The sequence below is a fragment of the Protomyctophum bolini genome (assembly GCF_963924005.1).
Source record: "Protomyctophum bolini genome assembly, chromosome: 15".
NCBI classification, from domain to species: Eukaryota; Metazoa; Chordata; class Actinopteri; order Myctophiformes; family Myctophidae; genus Protomyctophum; species Protomyctophum bolini.
The window spans coordinates 31,337,435-31,358,818 of NC_137876.1; the positions used below are offsets into that span (position 1 = coordinate 31,337,435).

At 40.1% G+C, this 21,384-nt stretch overlaps 3 protein-coding genes across 4 annotated transcripts in view; 1 reads left to right on the plus strand and 2 right to left on the minus strand.

The window, feature by feature from the left end:
- Positions 1–1,359, plus strand: part of dusp23b (dual specificity phosphatase 23b) — a 2,668-nt gene extending 1,309 nt beyond the window's left edge. For both annotated transcript variants that reach the window (XM_080784103.1, XM_080784104.1), the window contains exons 2-3: positions 622–913; positions 1,157–1,359. In XM_080784103.1, coding sequence (XP_080640229.1) covers positions 638–913; positions 1,157–1,342 — 462 coding nt within the window. In that variant the 5' untranslated portion in view covers positions 622–637 and the 3' untranslated portion in view covers positions 1,343–1,359. The remainder of the gene's footprint in view (positions 1–621; positions 914–1,156) is intronic.
- A 433-nt stretch (positions 1,360–1,792) lies between these two features.
- Positions 1,793–14,932, minus strand: afdnb (afadin, adherens junction formation factor b; the record flags this gene model as incomplete). The annotated part of the gene is made up of 20 exons (XM_080784325.1): positions 1,793–1,889; positions 2,235–2,283; positions 2,426–2,522; positions 2,705–3,024; positions 3,466–3,631; positions 3,777–3,929; positions 4,670–4,761; positions 5,583–5,689; positions 5,963–6,036; positions 6,177–6,242; positions 6,480–6,566; positions 6,935–7,026; positions 8,026–8,224; positions 9,678–9,821; positions 10,207–10,478; positions 10,770–10,864; positions 11,805–11,950; positions 12,365–12,570; positions 14,246–14,438; positions 14,837–14,932. 20 exons carry the CDS (start codon positions 14,930–14,932, stop codon positions 1,793–1,795), a joined length of 2,751 nt encoding a protein of 916 aa, XP_080640451.1.
- A 3,825-nt stretch (positions 14,933–18,757) lies between these two features.
- Positions 18,758–21,384, minus strand: LOC308329824 (peroxiredoxin-like 2C; the record flags this gene model as incomplete). The annotated part of the gene is made up of 5 exons (XM_080784326.1): positions 18,758–18,868; positions 19,268–19,405; positions 19,499–19,621; positions 20,791–20,905; positions 21,248–21,384. The coding sequence occupies 5 exons, from the start codon at positions 21,382–21,384 to the stop codon at positions 18,758–18,760; spliced, it is 624 nt and encodes a 207-aa protein (XP_080640452.1).

A 21,384-nucleotide genomic window follows, 5' to 3' on the forward strand; every position in this document is an offset into this window, starting at 1 on the left:
CTATAGTCAAAACAAGAAATCATCATAGGAGGTAAAAAGGGAAAAAAACATATACAGTGAGGGGGAAAAGGGGTGGGTGGGGGATTCAGATTTTCCGGGGGCCAGTTTCGAATTGCAGCTGTCTGTAGGTGCCCTTTGAGAGCGGTTTTGAAGGAGTCATGGGATTTGCATGTCTTAATGACTGTTGGCTGCGTTCCACATTTTGGTGGCATAGGAGCGAAATTAATTTAGTCCCTTGTTTGTTCCGAATCTGGGTTGCACATGGTTTGTTGAACTCCCTCTGGTGTTGTGGGTGTGGACTTCGTTGACATTAAGGAAGTATTTAGACAGGTACATGGGTATCTTGGTGGTGTAGCGAATCTTGTGGACCAGACCCATTGCAAGATGCTGTACTCTGTCGTGAGTGGGGTGAGGTGGGTTCGGGGAGTGAGGCCAAGTAGTAGTCACAAACTATGTTGTTTACTAAGCCAATTGTGTCATGTCAAGGACCCTCCCATTAATATGTATTTGGCTGCGGACTCCCATCAGAAAATATTTTGTTCCAGGGACCTCATTCACTTTTTCTTATCCTCAAGATTGTTTTGAAAGTAGCAGATCTACATGCTTTCTCTTTTCCTACAGATTGACCTAGTGCAATATGGCAGATGCACCTACGGCACCACACAATTTTTCCTGGGTTGAGCCTGGCAAGTTGGCTGGGTTGGCACTTCCCAGATATACTGCTGAGTACCAGCATCTGCTGGACAATGGCATCAAACAGCTGGTTTGCTTGTGTGAGAGAAAACCACCGAACTATGACACCTGCCCAGGGCTACAACTGCACCACATCAAGATCGTTGACTTCACTCCACCATCACCAAATCAAATTGATAAATTCCTAGCCATTGTGGAGGAGGCTAATGCCAAAGGCGAGGTAGTTTTTCCTTATAGCTGTGAGGCGACAGCGCTACCGTGCCCCCTAGTGATAGCCATGTTAACCACTTAAGCCCTAGACTTCATTGTATGACAAATAGCAAAAATACCCAATCTACAAGCTCATGTGAGTTTGTAGATTTGCAATTTTTGCAAACTATTATTATAGACGCTAGAGTAAATGTGGTTTCTGTAGTAGGTGCTGCATATAATATAGGAAAAATAAATATATTTTCCACTTCAGGGTGTAGCGGTTCACTGTATGCATGGCCATGGGAGAACTGGTACAATGCTGGCCTGCTACCTGGTGAAGAAGAGGAAGATTTCAGGGATCGAGGCCATCAATGAGATCCGGAGAATACGTCATGGCTCAATTGAAACACATGAGCAAGAGAAAGCAGTCGTTCAATACTATCAACGCACTAAATAACAACACATGATGACAGTATTCAAAGAATAGTTGACATTGATAATTATAATATACTGATGGTTCAAACCTGATGGTAAGTTCCTTACCTGTAATTTTTTTATTTTTCAAATGTGCAATACTGTACAGGAAGAGTATTCTTAAGTGCCTCAATGACATGTCTTTAATTTTTCATTGACAAAATGGAACAAGAATGCTAAATCAAGTCGCTTAGAAAAGGCTATTAAAAATCATAACTAGTTATAACAGTGATTTTGTATGTGCTGTATGATGTGTACATGCTCATATATGTCTAGTGGAGGTACACTGCTATTAATAATAATACTAATAATACTCCAACACAGTACTTTTTCTATATAATATAAGGCAACCATGTTATCAGATTTTTCTTCTTTTTAAAACCTGTATAATAAATTATCCTTGATATAATACACTTTCACAAGGCTTTAACATTTACTGAGGCAGTTGACTTGAGGAAAAGAGGCGTTGACGGTCCTTAAATGAAAGGTTTTCAGGAGCCAGTCCTCTCTCCATGTTCTCTTCCTGGTTTCTATAGGGAAAAAATTTAATTAAAAGATAATTGTAGAAATACCTGAATCTCATTATTTGTAAAGGATCATTATCAACATAAATGCTTGTGTATTTCACATAAATGCTAGTCCATAATATTGAAAATCTTCATTGAATATGGTCAACAGATGTCTCATGTTTTGCTTACATCAAATATGTGCTTAAACACCTATAATGTAATAAAATAAAATGCATCAGTGAATCAGTTATAGTAAACTGTCTGCTGTCTGTGGTGATGTGAATAAAAGCTGTATATGGCAGTTTCCCTCCGTGTTTGACTGAATCTCAAAGTCACACAAATACAAGCAAAATGCATTCAACTCACTCCTTTGATATCATGTTATTAAAGTCTCCACGTCGGCTTGACCTTTGATCTGTAAATATGATCAGTAATGTCAAAAGGCCAGCTTGTAACAACATTGCTTCTTTTGATACATCAAACTAAATTCAATCTGTTATTAATTTAATACATCATCTGTGTATTTTGGAAAAAGTGTTTTCAAGACATCACGATACCTGTTATCTTTGCATCATTGCCCTCCTGGGAAAGGTTAGCTCTTGCCTGCTTCTTCAACTTGTTGATTTCATTGTTTTGTTGCCTGCAGTGCCCCTTCTGTGGGTGGGAAAAATGAATTATCAAATACCGTGAATATACAAAATACTGTACACACTATATTGTATATGATTCCTTGACATCACTTTGTTATTGTTTGTTATGTTATTGATATATAATGTATTCAAATTATACAATGTATTAATACTATATAAAATAAAGTTGCTTTGACTGTAATTTACCTCGGCCCGCCACTCCAGCTGCTGTATTGTCATCATCACTTCCATGTCGTCATTCTCATCATCATCATCGTCTCTACTCTGCTGGAATTCCTGCAGTCTCTTCTGGAATTGCCACTCCAGGCTAAGCTTCCGGAGTCTGTCGCTCTCCTCTGGTGTACGACTAGCTTTAGCCTGAAGGTCTTGAACTTCCTGTTCCAGCATGTCCATCACCTGAAGCTGCCGCTGTTTCTCCTTTTTCTCCTGTGCATCCCTCTGCCAGGGGTCTGGTGACAGGCTGTTGCTGTTAGAGAACTCCTCACTCATGGTGAAATACTGGGGTTCTTTTGGTTTTGAAGGAATGCCTAAATTATGTTGAGTAGGGAGCTTCTGGAAAGAAACATGCTTTGTCGGTGTGATGGTCATCTGGGTCTGTTTTTGCACTTGTTCTTTATGTGGGATGGGTTGTTGGTGCTGTGATGGAAGGGGTGGCTGAGGCAACTTTGTAGTTACTGAAGTAGGACATGCATAGGAAACATGATTAACTTGGAACTGAGTACTATGTGTTTTGCTGTATTGATGGCTTTCCTTGTTCTCTTCAACACTTTGGGTCAGCTTCACAGCCAGCGAAGATGAATTCTGCTTGAAGGTGACAAGAGAAGGGTTTAACTGGCCATCAACTGGCCTTGTGACAGGGATGTCTATCCGTATTGGTTGTATTGAATGTGCTGGTGACAGGCTCTGTGAGAGAGGTGTTCTCCACAAACCACCAGTGTTGCGTTCACCCCGCTGTTGCTGATCAGAAAGGATGTCATGACTAGAGACAGTGGCGCGAAGAGGAAAAGAGTTGTGGCTTGTCATGGACTTTGTCCTCTCGTCCTGATGATGACGCTTGTCCACCAGAGGGCCTCCACTGTCCATGCACAGATTTTCCTGTGACAGGGCCTGGCGCTAAAATAGAAAAATAAGAGCTTGTAAATAATAATAATAATGTTTTAGTTAATACAGTCAAAACTAAATATGATAAATCAATGAAATTAAAGCAATGACATTCAGGAAAATAGATTTGACAATGTTTTGTTTTCATTGAAGATACCATGTGTGTCTTCTTGATGGTGCTGTGTCCATTTAATGGTGTTAAAGACACTTTAAACATAGGCAGCGGTTGTTTGTATTCTGGTGATTTCTTGTCCTGGATTTCTTGTCTTGTCCTACAGGCTGGCAGTGTCAGGTATTCCCTTTGATAAGTCTAGAAGAGAAAGTTGTGCACATTTTATGGCAAGTATTTCAAGGTGTTAAAATTATGCTTGGCAAGATATAATTCATGACAAAGAAACATACAACAAATAATCCTATATGCACTAAAAAAGTGTTAATTTACTGTAACTCTGTGTTAAATAGATTATAGACCTTATGCAGACCGCCATCTTGTCATGAAGTTAATGGCACTTATGGCAGGGGGGCAACTAGTAGTCACAATTTGCAATTGCCCATACAGCCCATACAGTACATCCAAACAGAAAAGTCCTATCTGATTGTATTAAACGACATCAAACTCACCAACATTGCAGCTGTACGAAAAGCGTCAGAGTTTGGAAGCGCTCGCTTTCAGCAAAGCAACGTCCTGCTGTATGTGCAAATTCAAAACTGGTGGTACGCCGGCCCTTGAGTGATATCCAACGAGCACTTCCAAACTCCAACACTTCAATAATAAAATAATCACCTGCAAGGAATTTCTTGACATGTCTACAGTGAAGTTTTATGAAACAAACACTTTGCCGATAGAAAGAGGATAATTCAAGCTTTTTGTACAGCTGCAATGTTGGTGAGTTGTTTAATACAATCAGATAGGACTTTTCTGTTTGGATGTATGGGCTGTCAATGGCAAATTGCGGCTAGTTGCCACCCTGCCATTAACTTAATGGCAAGTTGGATGTGTTCTGCATCATGGCCATAAATCTGGTGCCAAAACACAATAAAATATCTTACATCAGTGCAGAGATTGATGGTGGAGGTGGCAGAAATTTGGCTCACTCTCACAATGGGGTCACATGGTTCTTCTCTGTCCTCAGGGACAAAGTCTATTGAAATGAAAAATGAAACAACACACTGGACTTGTTCTCATATGCAAGGTTTGATTTGTCCGTGTATGGGTATACAGTAAACTGATGACAAATGGGACACGGGCAGACAGATACAGAGTTCTCTATATATTGGAATAAAAGGGACACAGACAGACATACAGTACAGACAGCTACAACAGGTCTGACAGAGTACAACGGGTATTGCATAACCGGGTGGAGAATGCATTCCCAATTTGCATCATTCGCCGGTCCGACCAATATGCCAATAAGAATATAGGGCGATCCGGTTGTCCAGAACAGCCGATCGGACCGATACTGATGACATCTCCAAATATGAGCATAAAAGGGACACAGGCAGGCAGACACAGAGATATATTGGCAAAAGAATAATATAGAAAGACAGATGGGTACAACGTGTAGTACAAAACCGGGTGGGGCATGCATTTACAACTTGTATTGTTCCCGACTTGCATCAGTCCTGAATAGGCCTAGTTAAGACATTCATGAGCCCAGGGACAAAAAGTATCCAACGTTTGTAGAAGTACACTCACTCGTCATATTTGGGTTCGACCGATATAGCTGTCTGTTCCGCTGCATCATCTGTTCTTTTTGTCTTCTACTGGTCTCGTGGTGATTCTCCCACAGTTCTGAATCATCAACACCATTGTAGAGAATGAGTGCTTTCCCATTCGGCTTAGCATGGCTGTGATTATCTTTACATTGAAAAAAAAAAACACAGAAGAATAGAACACGTTAGAACATGGGATAGCCATTGTGGAGTTGTTAACCTCTTTCTCTGTTCATGTTTGTATTCATACCTGGGGATGGTTCACTTAACAACGCTTCCAGGCCATGGTAGCATGCTCCCAGTTTTGCAATCTGCAGGGTCACCACAGGCCCAGTTTGCATTATAATAGCTGCTGCCCTAATACATCAACAAGAGGCAGTGTTAATATAGTAATTAGTGTTCTCCAGTGTTTGTTGACAAAGTTAAAAAACACTCTAAATTCAGTGAAAGTGGTGTTTGAGTAATTGTTCAAATGCCGGGCGGAGTGTGATGGAAAACATTAATTCATATAAAAACGTATAATTCAACCCGGACACTGGAAGTGTTTATATTTTTTGTTTTATGTTATTTGTGACTACAAGATGAGTTTTGGAACTATGGATGTGTATGTTTAATATATTAGCAAGCTACCTTTCTTGAGTGAGGTCCACAAGGCTGTGACCATCCACACTCAACAGCTGATCCCCAGCAGTCAACCTACCATCCTATATGAGTCACACATGAGAAAACATAAGATTAATGATATCTTCCGATAGCTTCCAACTCATAGCAGGAATCAAAAACAGAATGTTGTTAATGCATTCTTGAAGGTTATGCAAATGTTCTAGGTTTTGAGTGAGCTCACCATTTCAGCTGGTCCTCCCTTGACAATAGACTTGACATAAATCCCAAGGTTACTTTGCCCTGATCCCTGTGGCAGAACAGTGGGGAATAGATTAGATAAACTGAGGAAATCCGATTGAATGCAGATGCTGGAGTGGAAAAAGACTATCTTGATCAATTATGCTAAATTTATACTTAGTTGTGTGCCGGTGTCACATGCTGAGAATAATAATAGCTAACCTACAAGCTCACAATATGCAGCAAGCTATTTTTCCATGGGACACCAGCGTGTAACTGAGTATAAATCAGAATAATTTGTCCTCACCTTGGCTGCCACTATGCTCATCCCCATTCCACTGTTCAAGGGTTTTCTCAGTGTGAACGTCACAACTTCAGGCACTATGGCTGCAGCCTAAAGGAAACAAATGGGATATATTAATTGAATGGAAATAATATCTTAATTATTATGTCATTAAGGATACTAACACACCGGACACACTGGACTCATTGTAGTTTTGATAACATGGATATTAGCCAATGGAAAAACATACTAAGTACATAATAAATGGAAAAACTCCCCATTGATGAGAGCGCTGTCTATTCGCATCTTGTGTTGGAAACTTGGCATGTTAAGGTTTTATAAGAACATGATCTGTTTGAGAGATTAAAGTAAATAAAAAAGGTTTCAGGTTCATTCACTGGAATGAAGCCATTGTAAAGTAACCTCTACATGGTAACACATTGAACTCTACAACACACTGTAGAATGTTGGCTGTTTACCAGAGACGTGGTCCCTGCAGAGGAGGTCGTTTCAGTAAAGAATACAGTCCAGCTGCCTTTGAAGTTATGCTGGACTGCCAAGCTGCAAAGACCTGAAACAACAGACAATCATGCATAAACTTGGGGTTCTTGAAATGAAAAAGGTTGAGAATCACTGTCAGACACGAACTGCAGCAGTGCCTGCACATAAGGGCTCTGTGATATCACAAGCTAACTGAGGTTACCATGAATGGATATATGTGTGTGTGTGTACGGAGTGATGAGTCAGTCCTATCAGCAAATCTCCAAAAATATTGATGAATCCACAAATCCACATCAACAAAGTGCTGACGTCATAGACTGGCCTGGATCCCTTAATTACGCATGCCTCATGGGGAACTCCATGTATGGGCATAAAAGGGACACAGACAGATCTCCATATAATGGACAAAGAGACAAAGGCACAACGTGTACTCTGACGATGGGTACAACGAGTATTGCATAACCGGGTAGGGAATACCTTCCCAACTTGCAACATTCCTAACTTGCGTGGTCCCCAAGTAGGGCACCAATCTAGTAGGCCTACTGTATAATTTTCCATATGAAAATTATTCCACAAAGTCACAACACATCGTAATACCATGTCACGTCGTGAACAATTTTCAATATGTTTTAATAAAACAAAACTCGTTGAGTTTTGACACATTTGCCCAAAATAGAAATGCCAGAGAAAAAACACATTTTAAAATAAATTGCTAGACTGTGATAATATCAAACATGAATCAATGAATCAAACATATTAGTGTCTCTAGTCTAATATATCTAATAATTAGACAATTCTACATTTCCCAAAAGGAAATGCATGTATTCAGTCTGACCAGACGGAGGTACGAAGGTCAGGCTCACAATATGTCGTATTGTGAGTGACATATTGTGAGTTTGTAGGTCAGCAAATTTCACTATTTTAGATTTATTTTTACTTTTTTGTATCTTTGAAACTTTTCGCCTATAATGATATGGCAATATACGGATAGGTTATTTCATTAAATCATCAATATATTTTTTATAATCGATAAAATGTAACAGTTTCACCAATCAAGCATGTGTAATACCCGTGCAGCAGATGGGCTGTAAGAATTGAGTGAAGCCTGGTGGAAGTCCTCTCAGCGATTCACAGGAGTAACCTCCCTCAGGAAGCAGGAAGGGCAGATGAAGGTCCAGACTCTCCTCCAGCTGGAGGTCACGTCGTTCACACTGAACCAGCTCGTCTGCTGAGGTCACGGCAGCTGCCACCACACTCTCAATCAAACCCTGGAGAGACCACATCATAATAATGACATGTAACACAAGAATTCATAGGTCTGTAACTCTGAGAGTTATATATAACCTTTATTTAACCAGTAAAATCACATTGAGACCAAAGGTCTCTTTTTCAAGTGCGAACTGGCTAAGAGGCAGAGAAATAACAAAGCTTTGCATAACATACACAAATAAGAGCCATAAAACACACCGACTACTGAGAAAACTACAATGAGAGTGGGTGGAATAAGCAGAAAATCTAAGAGGAACAAGTGAAATAAGATTAAATAATAATAATAATAATAATAATAATAATAATATATACCAGTAAGACGAGAAGCGACCTCGCCCTGCGTACACGCACGCATCCGGGTGACGGAAGACAATGTACAATCAGGCAGCAAGCAATGAGGATAATAAAAAAATAAACAAAAAGAAGCTTGGCCACTTGTAAAATAGGTCTTGAGTGTACAGGGTTTGATGAGGGCCCAGGCAGGGCCGGGCCTTAATTTGAAGGCCTGTTGAGAACTCTAGTTTTTGCCGGCTGCCGGGCGCGGCTGCACTAATAACTTTGGGGCGGGCCCGTCTGGAGTTTGAATGGACAGGTATCAGTCAAAAGGGAGACATCGAAGAGGAAGGACGGGTGGGGAAGGATCAACATAATGGAATGTCAGAACAGCTCAGCTCCATATATGGAGATCTAAGGGTATGAGGTTTGAGGTCAGATGTAGAGTTGCTGGCCGGCTCCATATACAGTATGCAGATATAGGTGATGATCCAGTCTCTTCCATGTATGGCTATCCAGGGTTTGATGAGGTCAGTGTCGTGATCTTCATATATGGAGACGGCCATATATGGAGACGGCCATATAGTGTGTCATGAGCCGTAATGGACTGACTACCATATATGGAGGTGCATGATGTCACGAGGCGTAATGGATTGACAACTGTCAAATATATATGGAGGTGTGACAGGTTTTGTAGGTTTTCATAGTAATATGCGACCTATGGTCACAATATATATATTTTTTGAGGGGCGCCAACATTAGTTTTTCCTTAGACAAACATTAAAAACGCCATTTACAATGAACAGAGTTCAATGTTTGTTTTGTCACTACAAACATTAAATGCCATTAACAATGAACAGAGTTCAATTTATTTTTAAAATATTTTTGGCACTAAATATTTTCAGATGGGGGTCCACTGCCAAGTATTCATTTTGGAGTCCTTGACTTGAAAAGTACAAGCCATTTGTACTTAGACATGCATGGCTTAATCTTTGAGACAAGCATGCTACTGGCAGGATTAACCAAGTAGTAATAATGTAATACATTTGAGGAGCCAGACAGATCATCCCAGGACCAAGGATTGGGTTATGGTGGTCCTTCAAATTAAAAACATTTGAGAACCACTGTAGTAAACAATTCAACAAGTGATAAGGAACGAAATGGAGAGGGAGTACTCACAGGAGGTATGTGAGGCTCATTGGCTGCGTAGAGATAGCTGGAGAGAAGTGTTTGCAGCTGCAGAGAGTTCAGCTTGAAGCAGGTATTCAGGATGTCCTGCACATCTTCTACAGAGTACTTGTTCATGGTCAAGAGTGTCGTTGCCTGGAAACAGCCAGCCAGGTTTATTTTAAAATCGATCACAGCTATGACAAAATCTTGTAGATACAAAATTATGTTGAGACAGGACTTCAGATAAACACAAGCATTTACTCATCAACACATCATTTTTGCATATTGCATATTGTACTGTAAGTATGGGCCTACAACATAAATAACTAATGTGAAAAGCTTAAAGAGTGAATACGATAAAACAGTGAATTGCATTGGCTAAAACAGGGCCTTGCCAGCATCCCTGAGAATGAGCCCTTGGCACACAGAAGCAGCTTTGTAATTAGGATGAAAGCACATCTTAAAATGCACTTCATTAGACTTTATGCTTTATGATTCCATGTCATGTTTTGGGGTTTGTCCTTTCAATCCAATGCACCTGAATGATGTGTCCCAAGTGACAGTCAGCAGCCAGCTCCAGCCCCTGCCTCTCAGCCCAGGCCTCAATGGCAGTGAGCCTCTGTCGGAGTGTTGCTCCCCAGTAATGGGAGCGCAGGCCCAGGGAGCAGGCCTCAGGACCCATCAGCTGGTTGAAGAGCCAGGCACTAATGTAGTGGAAGAGCTGGGAGAACAGCTGGATGGTGAGGGCCGGGTTGACCCGACACCTCCGCAACAGAGACATGGCGTTCATTAAGGTGTTCAGGACCATCTCTGTCAGGGGATAGAAGTGTCATTGTGTCAAAATGGTAACCCTTTAGCCAGAAACACATTATTTTCCAAGTCCAGGCAAATAGCTGTACAAGAACAGAAATTAGTTTGTGCAGGACATACTGAGGCTCTTGTGAGGTACACGTGTGTTATAAGAATGTAGTCATAATAGGAGGAAAGGATTTTGTGATCTTTATTGTAATGACTTTACAATGGGTATTACGTAGATTAAATGTTAAAGGGTAGTATCACACTGTACTGCGGGGGCTCTACATAATTTAAGTGCAGGCTTACCTATCCCAGCAGGCAATGGACCTTGTTGTTCAGGATCAATCAAGAAAGTTGGCAGGTGTCTTCTAAGCTCATTCTGTAGACACCGCATCAGGCACCTTAGGCAATAAACGGTACATGAATAATAAATACTTACATCATCATCATTTTTCGACCGCGGTCGAGATCATGGATTCCTCAATGCTACGCCAGGCTTCCCGGTCCGGCAAACTGCGCTCTTCTGGATCGTACCAGTGAAGAAACACGCGGAAGGTTGCCGTATATTAGATTAGTCGATGGGTGGCTCTTCCAAGACAGATTTTGCGCTCTCATTAGAAGGCAGGTGTATGTGCCATCCAACCGATTCTCTTGTTTCTTTGAAAGTGTCCATGTCTCGGAGCCATAGAGTAGAATCGGCTCAACGGTCGTCCTAAATATTTTTACTTTTAACATCTTACTAAGCTGGGATGACCAGATCTTATTCATGTCATTGCAGGCTGACCAGGCCATACCCTTCCTAGTTTAAAAGTCATTTTGGGAAGAACACAGTTGGAGGCCTGCTCAAGAGACTGAAGGAGAGTCTGAAATACGCATTGGAATACGCATTCCAATGATTGACTGATAAGCGCGATGTCAGTGTCGGTTAGGTATTTAGCAGGATGACGAGAGCTTCGCCTTACACACATACTTTACTTATTACTTAGATAGTAGATACTTACATACTTTACTAATTGTATTATTGGTTATTTAATGATGAAGTATTTATTTATTAATTACACTAACCAGATGTCAGCTTGCTATTATTATTCAGATTATTTATCAATTCAATGAGTGCATACTTTACTTATTTTATTTAATTATGGGTGGCCCCATGGGGAATCAAACTGCTTCCTTTCCAACTGAACTCCACAAGCACCACATTTAAGGTCAAGATTAACTATTCACATGCACGTCGCTGGCATAATGGTTAAGACAACAACATTCTTGAAAAAGTTTGCCGATAACATAAATAGGGATGTCAGGTTGATTTAATTAAACAAACATTGTGGATTATCTTACTTGTAAGCTTTATGCACCAAGTGGGACAGGTCCACCTGAGCTTGCTGCGTGAGAGGACTGAGATCTTTGTCCTGTCTGAAGAAATTCAGGAGCTCAGAGGAGTTGGCCATCCAGAAGGCGAGAGCACCAGCAATCATCTGCTGCTTCTGAAGGAGAGACACAGCATAGCATGTTCACAATATATCCAAACTGAACTGTAACATTGAATGTTCATTTCCCAAATATGTTGTGGCTGTTTGGAGAAGGAAAATGTCTCTTGCCGTAAAAATAATAATAATTTAAAAAATAATTGCTTCAGTTTGTCGCAGTGCTATCCTGTTGTCAACCTTGAACTCACTCGAAGAATGATTAGAACTTACTGACCCCCTCTCTTTTTTCTGTTGTCTTCTTACCTTAAAGGTGCATAGCTGCCACTGTATTTAATTGGTGTATATCTTTTTTGTTTGTTTTTTGTACAAAATTATTTACTTCACATACACAGGTTTTGTTTTAAATTAAATTCAACGATTATATCCATAACGTTGAAACAAATCCAGACGATTGGTAATTGGTTGACTTGCCTGGATGACCTTTTCAGTCATGTCCACCATCTTGTTAGTGATTGAGGTCACTCTGTGTATCTGCCCTGATGTGTGGGAGCCTTGACTGTGATGGTGCTGGAGAGCAAAGCGTCCCACAGCGTAGAGGACATAGGCAGGTGACAACTTAAAGTGGACAGTTGAGCTGTTGGTGTAATTTATGACTGCAGACAAGAAGCTCTCCTCGGCTGAAAATGCAAAAAGTCGCCAGTAGGTGGCAGGAGAAGATTTGAAAAAGAAGGATGGTGAGCTCACAGTGTCAAAATAGTTATTTGTCAAGTGAATCATCAACATAATTTAAATTTCGTTTACTTACAATCATCCCTGAATTTAATTGCAACTGGGAGTCCAAGTTGTTCAGAATAAGTGGGCCTTCCTGTGCAAACCATTTGAGCAGAGATTTGGTCACTTAAGTGTGAGATTTGTTGCTTGACCTAATATTATCAAATATGATTGTGGTTTGTTACATGAACACTAAACATGAACATGAAACATGAGCACTTAAACAGCATTATTGTTTGTGGGGTATTCACCTGGATCCGACTGCCATTGTTCTTTCTTTTTGTTTCCACTCATTTTTGTCGCAGAGTTGGAGGCACGAATGCAGTTTGACCTGAATATTTGTTGAAAAAGGGAACAGTTATTATTCTGCCTGTTAGTTCATTGGTTCTATGGCTTGAGGCCAGAATGGTGGCCAGGGGATTCACGTGGGGAATGTGAAGCTGTTCTTTTTTTTTACCCATTTACATCTCCTACTGCCTTGTCACAAGGCTTAGCTTTATTCTTCTCCTTTTTCTTTTCCTTTCTCGACAGTGTCCTCTTGAAGTTCTGGATCATGCCTCCCTTTTCTATCTGCTCATGGTTTTCCTTTATTTTTCAACAGGGCACGAACACACAGTAGAAAGAGGAATGCAGAGAGGGCAATTGAGGACTACAGTAATTTGTGTGTGATTATACACACCTAATTATTTAATTAATTATGAGATGCACAATGAGTTGATGAGTACCGTACCTGCAGAATATCCTTATCACTCCTCAGCAGAAAACGTCCCTCTCTGTTGTCTGAGTTCCAGTTTAACTGTACCACTAAAGGTTTCTCATTGAGTTCCAGTTTACGTTCTGAAAAGGGGAGGTGAGTCATGTATAAGATGACTGAATCATTTAAGATGTTTTTATTTTGGTATTTTTTCAAATTACAAACTTCAAAGAACAGCGGCATGGCCCAGGACATGTGGCTGATGACATGACCCATGTCAGGGGTCAACATGACATGTTGAGAATGTTAATTGTTAACATAAAACATAGGGACACAGGCTTAGCAACAAATAAATAAAATAAACAGTGCAGGGCGATAAAAAAAACATATCCATCTGTAAATGTATAATTGTTTTTATATGATCGTATGTGATCTAATTATATGTGATCTATTATATAGATTTATTTTCTAGCCATGCATGGTCAGACAATAATGTGCTATTCTATTCTATTGTACAACATCACAATGTACAATCAGGCAGCAAGCAATGAGGATAATAAAATAAAAGCTTGGCCACTTGTAAAATAGGCAACCTACAAACTCACAATTCATCACAAATCGACACATTGTTAGCTTGTAGATTTCCTATTTAAAAAGGGGTGGGGGGAATTGCCTATAATAATATGCCCAAAATAGAAACACCAGGTTGAAAGTGGTTAAAATATATTTTGAGGGTATAGAATTTGCCTCTGTATTGACACATAGACACAAAGTACTGATATATTGTAGTAAATAATAAGTGTGCTATAGGGAACCACTGCCCTATAGACATGCCGCAAAGTTGAAGCACTCCTGGTGTAATTTCAGTCAGAGTAACTGGTTCTTACCCTCAGTGGTATGGACTTCATACAGTGAATAGCAGGTGGTCAGCATTTTCATATCAGGCCTGAATTTCTCAGAGAGCGTTTGAATTACATCCAGAGTAGAGGAACTGCTACAAATACGTAGGCACTTGGTGGCAACATTGCCAGCAATATGGTCCTCAAAGTAGAAGCGTATCACACCATGGAACTCTAGATTCTGTAAGTGAAAAGAAAGAAACCAAGCAGAGATAGTCTGTAATAGCTGAAAAGTTTCTGTAGATTTTCAGATTAGAGCAGACGGGAAACATTATTTAATTATTGCATGTTTTATCTTCACTCAGTGTCAACTTTTATTCAATTGAATTTTATTATACTGCCGAATCACAACAAGTTGTCTCAAGACACTTAACATTTAGAGCAGAGTCCAAGTCCAACGTTGTCCCCCCTGCCCTGAGCAAACATTTATGAACAGTATGTTGTTTGATATTCTTTAAACATTCATTCAATGTCATTTTAAGTTTTAAAATTTTGCATGTATGCAGATTGCAGAATTTAAAGCAAAGAAGTTACATTTGATGTTAACATCAACATAGCTGTCGGAGAAGGGAAACTCACCTTATCAGGCTGACTTATTTCAAACAAGTCCAGCCTGTTGTTGTTCCACTGTCTGATGACATTAGCTAATCTCTGTCGTTCTCCCTCTTCAGGCATTTTCACAAAGCACCAGAATACCTATTTGAACTACAAGTAATTGAAAAATGTTACTGTATACTGTAGAATTCCACAGGGGTAAAGAACTGACCATCCAGCAGTACATCAGTTCACTTTTGGGGGGTACAACCCCACAACCCACCACAAGCCCCTGAGGAATTTTCATCCATAATAACCCCCGCCTCTGCCCTCGATTAATAACAGGTCAGTGGATCACTGTGTTGCGAGTCAAATTGAGTCCTAATCAGTTGCAGCCAAGCAAACGACTAATTTCCTAATAATGAACCAGACAGATTAACCTTATATTGTCTTAATTCATGTGCAATGTTTTCAGCAGCAGCAGGGTGTGTACTGCTAGGCTGTTTGCCATTATACACAGTGTACTGTATGTTGTAGAAGTATATTTATGATGGACCAATTTTCAACTTGACTACTTGTAAAATAAATAATTATAATCACCACCGTGGGATGCTTCTGCCAGTCTATGGAAGGGGGCAGGAGTCCCAGAACAATTTCACACTCAAACTTGCCATGAGAGCATTCCGTCCTCCTCTTAGCATCACGGTTGTTTGTGCTTGAGTGAATTCCACATACCCATCATTTTCAGTCTCCCCATTGGGGCAGTGCCGTGTTATGTGGGACAGCTTTTGTTAATGGCACAGATATTTTTCTGGGTAAACTTTACAATAGAACAAAAGCCATAACTTGCATCAACAACTAATTAGATAGGCTAGCCTATAGAGTAAGTCTGTGTACACACGAAAACACAAAAACAACAGAGGCTATTATTGTCTGGATGAATGCAGAAAGGACAACTTTGATTATAAAAACACATTATTTTACAGACTCTCCCATGATTCATGTTACAGCAAAAGGTATGTCTGAATACACTGCTGTTGTGGGAAACTTTATATTTAAATGTTATCAAATCTGTCCATCCAAGACCTTACTTGCTTCAAATATAAAGTTGTTTTGGACTAAAATAGTAATAGTAGAAATATTAGGCTTTCAAATAACGACAAAGGCAACATTTGCATATTCATTATCAAATGTTTCTAAGATATAGTAGTATTACTCGTAGGCCTATGGCTGAATTTAGCCTTCACAAGAATAGAATATTCAGTTAAGAATTTTAACTACCTTAAACAATGATAATTGATTTTAGGGCTGCAAATATCGATAATTTTCTAATGATTTTATCTATAACTTTTTCAATTAATCAAAAAGGAAATATATATATAATTGAATAAATGTTATTGTATTATTTTATATTTTGTTTATGCAACAGTGTATGCAAAAACTGCGATCTACAAGCTCACAACACAATCATGATGCGAAGTGTTAAGGTCATTACACACTGGCGAATTAGCAACGCGATGCGAATAAGCGATCTGAAAATGCGAAATATTCGCGTCGCCAATTCGCGTCGCCAATTCGCCAGTGTGTAATGACCTTTAAGCTTGTAGATTTTAACTTTTTTAAAACACCTCTCATGTCAGACAGGCAGCAGGGTTACTAATACACTGTACAACACATACATCACATCTGAAATAAAGAAAGGGCAACTCAGTGTGTGGTAACCCTATCATATTACCATTATATTATTTTGGACCTGAAAATAAATGTTTGATGACATCCAGAAACCAAGACAACAGTTGCTGGATTTAGAGGGGAGGGGTTGTTAGTCAGAGTGACCTTGTATGAACTTATTTCAATGCTATACAGTAGGAGTGCAAATAAATAGCAAGTAAACCGGGAAGACACTATCATAATGTAGAAACTGGACGAATCATCTCACCCGCAGCCTGAACTTGTTAAAGTCCAGTTAATTTAATGACATGAACCCTAGTGTCCCTACAGACCAAATTAGCATGACATCACCACAACCGAAAATGTATTTCCGAGTACATAATGCCAGCAGCATCACATTGGAGCAGTATTATTATTCATTAACATTATTTCTAGAAGTACACTTATGTTATTGACTATTAAAAATATATTTTGTTCGAAATATTCACAGGTTGACAAACTAGACAAGGCTATATGTTCTGGACAATTTACATAATTTAAATATTTATTTAATATTTGTAAATGATACGTAGCTTGCAGAGTTAGTTCAGTCAGATAGTCGAGGGGTTAATACACTACATTACTATGTGGGTGTATACAGTGTTTGCAAGAACCCACATGTCATACGCTGATGTGGCAGTCAGCTGACCAATTGGGCGGGGTATTTAAGCTTACATAAGACTGCATTCTTCCTGCCTTCCTTCTCTGCATATGGTTCCTGGTTGATGTTATGTGCCGTTTGCTCTCAGTCTCCCACCGCCACCCCAGCACCACCGGTGGGCATTGCTATTTCTGTTCCCCATGGGGGGGGTATTATTGTATATCTACTGTATCTCCCTGCTCTTAATGTTTAATGATGGCTGTATAATTGTGTCGAGCAGGGACAAAATGTAGCAGAGCTGAACACCAAGATAAATCCCCAGACAGAGTACCTTTAGATCATGGAACATTACTCTACTTGTACTGTAAACCTCTACTAACCACATAACCCTACACTACATCCTTTGTTGACCCAGGGTTCTATACCAGACCCCCTCCTTTCTGCACAGGTGGAGATCTTAAATGTACTGTGAAGCTGCTCAAACATCGATCCGCTGTCACAAGTCAACACCTGAGTCATTTTAGAGGTCATAAGCCAGTCTAGTGTTTATTGCAGTTATACTGTTATGTGCTCCAGCTGGTCCACATTAAACTGCTCATAACGACTAAAGAAGCTTAGCCAGTGAGTGGGACAGTGATTTCCTTCAACTCACGGTAAAAAGAAAACTTGCAATAGTAGTAGTAGTAGTGTAATTGCACAATCTCAGTCTCTCTCTTTCTCTCTCTCTCAAATCGAAAGAATAAACAATTTGTTTGTTTCTCTTCTTTATACTGACTAGTATACTAGTATACTGAAGTAGTTTAAATCCATGACACCAAAAGGATAGCCGAAAACATTCAAAGCATCCAAAAAGTTCCCTTCACTTTATCATTTGGAACAGTTTATTGTGGCCTTATGGGGTCAATTTGACATCTGGACTCAAGCTATCTCAAGAACACTTAAAAGTTAGAACAGCACAATTTCCTTCACCTGGAATCAGAATTTGTTTCTCAAATTTGGGGATTAAATTAGGATTACGTCCCAGAAATATGCTGAACAAATGGATTGGGTCAGTATAAACACAATGAATCAATCAGCCTATCTGGAGGTTGTCAAAGATAGCCTAAACTGTTACGATGAGACATACACAGCATCTGTTCTGTCTACTGTAATGACCAAATAGAACCTAATTATTTACTTCAGTGACAGGTAATCATGAACTCACGCTACATAACACAAAACTGCTACATATGTTCTGTCCCAGTGGTATAACCAAAAGGCTGTGATATATGAGCAACATGCTGAAGCATAGCAGATGAGGAATTTAGCCAGCAACCATGATCATGCATGTTTTCAATTGGATAGGTTTCAAAATGGAATTCCCCGCCATTTGAAAACTCCTTTTTTAGGCCAAAGTTAAACTTTGATCATTACAAAAAAAACAATGATTTGGCAAGTTATTACATCTTACTTAGGTGATAATGACCACTGTTTCTCTTTTTGTTGCTGTTTAATTGATATTACCTTTATCCATATTCATTCTCCTTTATTCATCCATAATTGTTAGCTTTATTATTATTTTCTATTTCTCAGTAATATTTAGTGGTAAAGCACCTTGCACAAAAGTGTAATTTGAATACATTATATTATAAGCATTACTATTACATTAAGTTAAGTTAAGAGGCTGCTAGTAGTATGTCCTCCACAGAGGGTCTGTCAATGGGACTCTGACAGCAGTGTGACAACAGCACCTTTCCATATTCATCGAGGACAAAATCACCTCCGAGCTGAAAGATTAACCAACATAAAAAGAAACTCATGCATTTCAACTTTTCCCAAATGTAAAAATTGAAAGGACAAACCATAAAATGATAGAGCAAAATGCCTTATTTGTGGCAAATGCCAAGATTTGACTCCTTTTGTAACTACTTAAACCCTATATACTTAGTTGGATCCCCAAGGGCTCTATTCTTGTTCCACTCCTTTCTTCTACACCAATCTCTTCACCAAAAATAGACGATCTACAAGCTCAAAATGCGAAAACACGTGTTGTGACCTGGTAGATCTTCTATTTTCTTCACACCAGAATAGGGATGATGGGGTTCAAGTGATTTTAGATTCATTTGACATTATGCTCACCAATTAAATTTCTCAGCTTACATTCTGAGCTACAGGTATCATTTTACCTGGAACATGTCATCTTCAATCGATGGAAGCCCTCTTGGGAATTCCATATCGGCAACCACATACTCGGCATAGAGAAGCATGTTGCCGAAGTTCAACACTTTCTTCAGAGATGCTCCCAACCCAAATACCCTGTACACCTGTAATCATAAATAAAACATTCTTTATTTCTGACAGATACAATCCACCAGCAGGAGCACTGTAAAATTAGAACTTCGTATCGGACGTCAAACCTGTCTGTCTGGGTCCAATAGCATATCATACTGACAGCCTGTCTCCTGAAGCCAATTCAAAGCTCCCTCCTGACAGCCAAATGAGACCACCAGCACGCGCACTGACAGTGCATCCAGGGCTCTCTGAAAATGAGAAAATCACATAATATATTGATTATTGATTAAGCACTGAATATAGCAGGAGTCTTTGGAAAAATACAAAACAAGCCTTTTTCCTATCACACAAAAACCTGGCAGTCCCTGCCCCTATAGTAACTCTGAGGACCCTAGGGGCACAGACCCCCAGGTGAAGACCCATGTACTAGTGAAACTACTGTACTTAATTAAACAAAGGTCAATTGTTTAATTAAGTACAGTAGTTTCACTAGTAAATTTAAACAAAGGTCAATTGTGGGGCACGGTGGCACAGTTGGTAGTGCTGTCGCCTCACAGCTAGAAGGTTCTGGGTTCAATTCCCGCTGGGGACGCTGTGGGCACTGGCGGCGTGTTCCCTCCTCCGCGTCATCAGTGCCCATACCCGAGGCAGGGGTTGGCGATAGGGCCTTTCTGTGTGGAGTTTGCATGTTCTCCCCGTGTCCCCTAGGGTAGATACCCTCACAGAAACATGCCGTAATCCTGGTCTCTAAAACTACCTCCCACTGGCCAGCCAGGGCGCCTGATGGAGGGGAAAGGAACTGGTCGGAAAAACGTGTCCCTTCCACGCGCTACGTCCGGCCGGGGAAATTCCCCTCTGTCAGGTGAAAAGAAGCAGCTTGGACTCCTCATGCATAGAAGGAGGCATGAGGTCAGTCCGCTGCCCCCCCAGGTTGGCAGAGGAAGTGTAGCGCCCAGGATTACATTAGATAATTGGCACTGGGTGAAAAAAGAAAACTGGGTTACAAAATCGTGGGATAAAAATTAAAAAAAAAACAAAAAAAAAACAAAGGTCAATTGTTGTGTGCGTGCGTGTGTGTGTGTGTGTGTGTGTGTACCAGACTTGCATGGGTCAAATCAAATGGTTTGGAGTATTGGAGTAACAGATGGCTAGATTTTACAGCATCAGGACAAATAAGATAAGTCATTCTTAGAACTTATTGTACTTTTCTAATATGTGGCAAACTTATCCCATCTGGTATTCCTAGTCAAAGCCGAAACAAACATGGATATTTTTGAGTGGTGCAACCGGAACCGGGCCGGCACCCTGGGTGCGTTCCTGTGGGTCTGGAACCCCCCCCCCCCCCCCCCCCACGGAGTTGCACCACTCACTTCACACAGGTGTGATTTTTACTAACTAACCCAGGCTCTGTGATTACCTGACTGGCCTCCAGATCTTTTAGATGGAGACGGCAGAGAAGGCATGAAAACTGACGGATTAACACCAGAAGAATCTTTTCACCTTTCCCAAAGTATCTCTCCAATGTTAGAGCTCTTGAAGACAGTAGAATAACAGAGGTTACCACAGGAGTTAAAAGCTGTCCGAAATGACTGTATGTGTAGTACTCCTGTATGTCCTCCTGAGTAGACTAAAGACGCGGAGTTGGAGTGGCTACAAGATTAAAGAAACGTCAGAAGAGAATCTGAGATGGATGTTTATTAAACAGGACAATGTGGGCATTTTGGTTATGATTGTTTTATGAAAATGAGATGATATAGCTAATATCCTGTTCAGTGGGTACAGTACACACTCAATTATAACAGAGACCCCTGTATAACTATAAACACCATAACACAACTATTTAAAATTCATTGAGTGAAACTAATCAAACTCACTCCCCAGTCCTGGCATTTATGAGAGGTGTCTCAGCTGAGATAAATCTTGCTTGAGGGCCATGGTCCAGCATTTCAACACTCAGATGTAGCTCAAGGTCCAAGTACTCCAGAAATGCATCCCATTCCACCTGTTTCAT